The 5,177-nt window shown below is 47.1% G+C and overlaps 1 protein-coding gene across 1 annotated transcript in view; it reads right to left on the bottom strand.

Annotated features, from left to right (window-relative positions):
- Window positions 1-2,410: 2,410 nt before the first annotated feature.
- CACNA1F (calcium channel, voltage-dependent, L type, alpha 1F subunit) overlaps window positions 2,411-5,177 on the bottom strand; it is a 14,801-nt gene continuing 12,034 nt past the window's right edge. Inside the window, 5 exon segments of the mRNA XM_006878415.1 lie at window positions 2,411-2,671; window positions 3,334-3,531; window positions 4,086-4,198; window positions 4,310-4,437; window positions 4,555-4,696. Coding sequence (XP_006878477.1) covers window positions 2,411-2,671; window positions 3,334-3,531; window positions 4,086-4,198; window positions 4,310-4,437; window positions 4,555-4,696 — 842 coding nt within the window.

Genomic DNA, 5,177 nt, shown 5'->3' on the forward strand with positions numbered 1-5,177 from the left:
GTTTTTTATGCTTTCTGAATGCCTCCAGGTAGATGTGATCATGAAATGGGCTTCCCTTTTCACTCTTCTTCTGGCACTATATCTGACAGTGTTTCTCTGCTATTCATAAGGTGTTCAGGACTAAATATTCGGAAGTAGTTCGTCACTCCTTCTTTCTAGTCTGTCTTCATCTGGAAGCTCATCTGAACCTTGTCCACCATGGGTGACCCTGCTGGTATTTAAAATACCAGTAGCATAGCTTCCAGATTACAGCAACTCACAAGCCACCACAGAACTGATAGACAAGTGGTGGAGAAGATGCAGAAATAATAATAATATTATTATTCTGATGCATGTTGCAAAGTAGCACCCATTTGTTATTATAAGCCATTGTATGTACTAGAAATTTTAGTATAATTGACTTTATGGAAGTTGGTTCATTACACAGGTTGTATGTTAAGTCAGAAGTTTCTATCCCAGGACTGCCTGTATTGCCATTTTCAAAACACACATATAAATTCACATAAATAGCTAATGAGCACTTCAAAGCATTGCCTTAATGGAGAAAACAGTATACAGGAAGAGTTAAAAAGCATGGGTTTGGGCACTTAACTGCTTGAATTTGAATCCCATTTCAAATGTTTAATCCTGTATGGCCTTGGGCATGAAGATAGTTTTAATAATGGTACATACATGGTTGTTGTCCTGTGTGGTGCTGCAGGATAATGCACTGGACCACAAGGTTGGTTTGAACCACAAGGTGGTGGTTCAAACTCACCAGCTGCTCCTTGGAAACTCTTTAACAGGGTTGCTATGAGCCAAAACCAACTCGGCGGCACTTAACAACAACAACAAGGGTTGTTTTACAGATTAAATAAGATAACCACTGTACTGCATTTAGCAAAGAGTACAGTAAATGGTCTGTTTTACCTCCTACACATCTGTAGAATCCACTCACTTCTCACCATCTTCTCTGTTACCTCCCCTGGCTAAGGTCGCCATCATTTCTGCCAATTTTAGCATCTGTAGTCTCTCCATCTCCCTTTCTGTTTTCAGCACAGCAGTCAGAGCATTTATTTAAAATGCAAAGTTAACTATGTCACTACCCTACTCAAGTCCCTCCCATACCTCCCTATGGCTTTCAGGAAAAATACCAGCGCTTGGGGTCTGACATTCAAGCATGATCTGAGCTCAGGTGACCTTTTCTAGCTCACTCCTCAACAGTCTCCCTTCACTGTCCGTGCCTTGCCTATGACTTGCTATTCCCTCAACATACAGACCAAGCACGTCAAGTCTTTGTCCTTGTTCTAGACAACAGGGCTTAAATTCCAATTTACATTTCAAGGCTTAGTACATCTATGTTCTGAGTTCTAGTCTTCAATTCTGGCTTCTCCCAAATTTCTGACCTGACTGAATTGATAAAATTATGCACATGAGAAGTCCCTATTCTGAGATCTGGGAGGAGACCTTAAGTCAGATCCTCCCCAGTGGGGGCCCCATCTTGCATTATTCCCAACATTGCCTCCAATTCCTTTAAAGTGAGGAAAACTATCACTTTGGACAAGTCCTGTCACATTTCTTAGCCAGCTCAGTGTGCTCTGAGGGATACCCAGAAGAGTGCCTGGCTTGATAAATCATCACTGAATGAATGAGATCCTGAAGATTGACTTGTGACTAAAGGTGGGGCAGGAAGCAGAAGGACTCTGGGATTTATGTGAGAGGAGAGTAGGTTAATTGTAGGGGATCTCTGGAGAGCCAGGTGAGCCAGGAGTGGGCTTCACTGGGCTAGAAGCCCAGCTCTTTGCTGTCAGCCTTGTCTTTTGCCAGTGGATTTAGGTTTTCTTTTTTTTCTCAGTGGGAGGAGGGAGAGGAAGATCCCAATTTAGACTCCTGAAATTTCTGATGCCTGCAAAGGACTTCTCTGCCTAAGACGTATCACATGCCAGGCCAGTTTCAACATGCCGGCCTTTCTACTGCTAGAACTCTCCTCTGGGTTTCCTCATGCTTGCCTTTTCATCCATCTGTCCTTCTTCAGTCTGACGTTACCGACCCTTTGTGAAATCTCTGACATTCTCCCTGTGCTCATTCAAGCCCTACCATAGCCTTTCCCCTTTCCTTTGTTTTTGTCCAGCCCCCACCCTCACCCCCACCTCCACTCAGTCTCCAGCTTTTTTTGGCTGCTGTCTCTTCCTTCTCCTCCCCCCTCCTTCCCTGACGCTGAATAATCAGGCCTGGCTGTCCTGGTTTCTGGAAATATACGTGTGTGGGCAGTGGCTCAGGGCTGAAACAGGATGGATGGATGGGGGCCTCTGGGAAGCCCCAGGCCCTTAGTACAAAGGCATCAAAACACAGGGTGGGGTTGTCCAAGCCTGTCTCCCTGTGGGGAGAGGAGGGCAGGAGGTTTATTGAGTCGTGGGGTTGGAGAGGGAGCTCAGAGGGCATGCATGCAGGTTATCTCATCTTTCAGGTCCTCCTCATCAAAGCGGGAGATTATGGACTCCTCCTCGCTATAGAGTGAGCTGGCCCCTTGTGCCAGCAAGTCACTGGCGGTGACTTCCTGGTGACATGCATGTGCAATCTTCTGCTTGGCCAGGGCCAAGGTCAGGTGGCCCGCATGTGCAGTCTCCTGCTTGGCCAGGGCCACAAAGTGTGGGTCTTGGGCAAAGAGGCCCAACCCCTCAGAGATGAGCACCTAGGGGCACATATGGTATTGGTGGCAGAGGGAACAATGATAGCATGGAGTTAAGCAGTATGCACAGGAAGTCAATGGTGTCCCCGTGAGGGTGTGCAGGGAAGTCAGTAGGGACAGAAGTGAACACATCAGGCTGAACAGATATTACAGAGCAATGGGTTGCTTTCATGCACAATGCAGAGACTAAAACCCATGGCCTTCAGGTCGATCTGACTCACAGTGACACCACTATCCCAGATGGTTTCCAAGGCTGTAATCTTTGCAATTGGAAACCCTATACAGGGTCGCTGTGGGTCGGAATTGACTGGACGGCACTTAACAACAACAAATCTTTGCAAAGGAGTCTTGATGTGGTGCTGTGGGTTAATGCGCTGGACTGCAAGGTCGGTTTGAGCTGTAAAGCTGGTGGTTCAAGCTCACCAGCCACTCCTCGGAAACCCTGTACAGGGTTGCTATGAGTTGGAACCGACTCCACGGCACTCAACAACAACAACAATCTTTACAAAAGCAGACTGTCACATCTTTTTCCTGTGAGTGATTATGGCTTAACCACTGCGCCAACAGGGCTCTTTACATAGAGAATGGATCCCTTTTTTCCTCCCCAAACTCCATTCCCTCTCTTTCTCCCCCACTCCTCGTGCCCAGGTGCCCTCTGGACTAACAGCTTCCACCAGGCTGTTCGCAATGCCCCTCTTGCTATAACTGGGCTCAGAATGGGTTCCAGGCATGTGAAGACAGGTGGAGGTGCATAGTAGACCACTGGATTTGCTGAGGTAACCTTCCCTCACTGCACCCTCCTCCACCAATAACAGTGGGGCATATAGGAGCGGACCTTGCTGAGGAGGGGTTGCCCAGGAGCCCTGTGCCAGAATAAATATCAGAGAGACAGTGGTTGATGGGTGTGGTGGGAAGGTCTAGTACTCTCTCCTGAACCTACTTTTTAGACCCCATACACAACTGGAATGAAACAGAATGGATATAAATTAAACTAGAGTTCATGTAAGAGTATATGGAGTCCTGGGGTGGCGCTGTTGGTTAATGCACTGGACTGCAAAGACGATTTGAATGGCAAGATCTGTGGTTCAAGCTCACCAGCTGCTCCTCAGAAACCCTATATAGGGTCGCTATGGATCGGAACCGACTAAACAGCCTTAACAACAACAAAGAGTATATAAGGCCTGAGTTCAAATCTCAGTTATACCATTAACTAGTTGTGTGATCTTGGGTACGCTTCTTTGAATTTCAGTTTCTTCGTCTGTGAACTGTGAGTAACCACAGTACTATCTCACAGGTATTGTGAGGAAGATGCAAATTTATAATCTCATTCTTAAGAAAGGCCTGGCATGTAGTGTGTTTCATAAATTCAGCTTAGGCTACTCCTACCCCTCCAGATCCAAGCACCCTCCCAACTCACCAGCATCTTGTTGGGCCCTGAGTTTTGCCCACGATGATAGGCACCAGGGATTGGTAAATCCTCACAGCTGCCCTGGTGTCTCAGACACTGGAGGGCGAAGGAGGGCTTCTGACCTGTGGGCAGGTGGAATATCGGGGACAAAGAAAGACATCAGTGCCTCTCCATCTGCCTGTCCTGCTGGTCCTTGGGGGGAGGGGGCTCCTAGAACTCACTCCCACTCTCACCTGCAGGAGTGGGGGGCAGCAGATGGCGATGGGGGACACAGTGCCCATCCATGTATCTCTGAGGTCTATGAGGTGGCAGAAGGACTAGGTCTGGGTGTATCCCTGGCTGCTCATCTAGATAGGAGAGTCTGTGTGGGAGGGAGGGATGGGGGTACACTCAGGCCTGGACATAGAAGATGGATGCATTAGCCCTGTTCTCCCCCAAGTGGCTCATTGGCTCATCTTACTTGTCTTGGCAAGAGTACAGGTTAGAGACTTCCACTTCCTCATCTTTCTTGTCCTGCCCTTTGGTTCCCATGGGCTTACTTTGTCTTTCTTCTGGTATAGTAAAAACAAGAATCTCTGAGTTTCTCCTGAGGAAAGTCAGGCACATTAGGCAGACCAGATCTGCCACCACCACTAGGTGGCCTTGTGTCCCTGGCTACTTCTTGTCATATATGCCCCATCCTCTACAGAAACACTAGCTTTGTACTTGATTTGTTGTTGTTAAGTGCCATCGCGTCAGTATGAATCATAGCGACCTTATGAACAACAGAACAAGACACTGCCTAGTTCTGAGCCAGAGTCACAATCTTTGCTACACTTGAGCCCATTGTTGCTGCCACTGTGGGGGGTGGGGAATGTACACAAAAACATTCAGGATTATATAATAATTTAAACAATCAAAAGACACATTCTGCAAGCTTGCCTCCTGGCCACCAGCACCCAATGCCTCTCTTTCTATGAGTCCAGAGTCCTCAGCTGCTTATCATTGACTCTTGATCATATGCTACCTGTTGAAGTGGTTGAACATTGACCATTTCTTTTTGGTACAATGACTCTGTGTATTCCTTCCATCTTCTTCTTCTTCTTTTTCTTTTTTTTTTTT

The sequence above is a fragment of the Chrysochloris asiatica genome, unplaced genomic scaffold (genome assembly GCF_000296735.1).
Source record: "Chrysochloris asiatica unplaced genomic scaffold, ChrAsi1.0 scaffold00404, whole genome shotgun sequence".
Lineage (NCBI taxonomy): Eukaryota > Metazoa > Chordata > Mammalia > Afrosoricida > Chrysochloridae > Chrysochloris > Chrysochloris asiatica.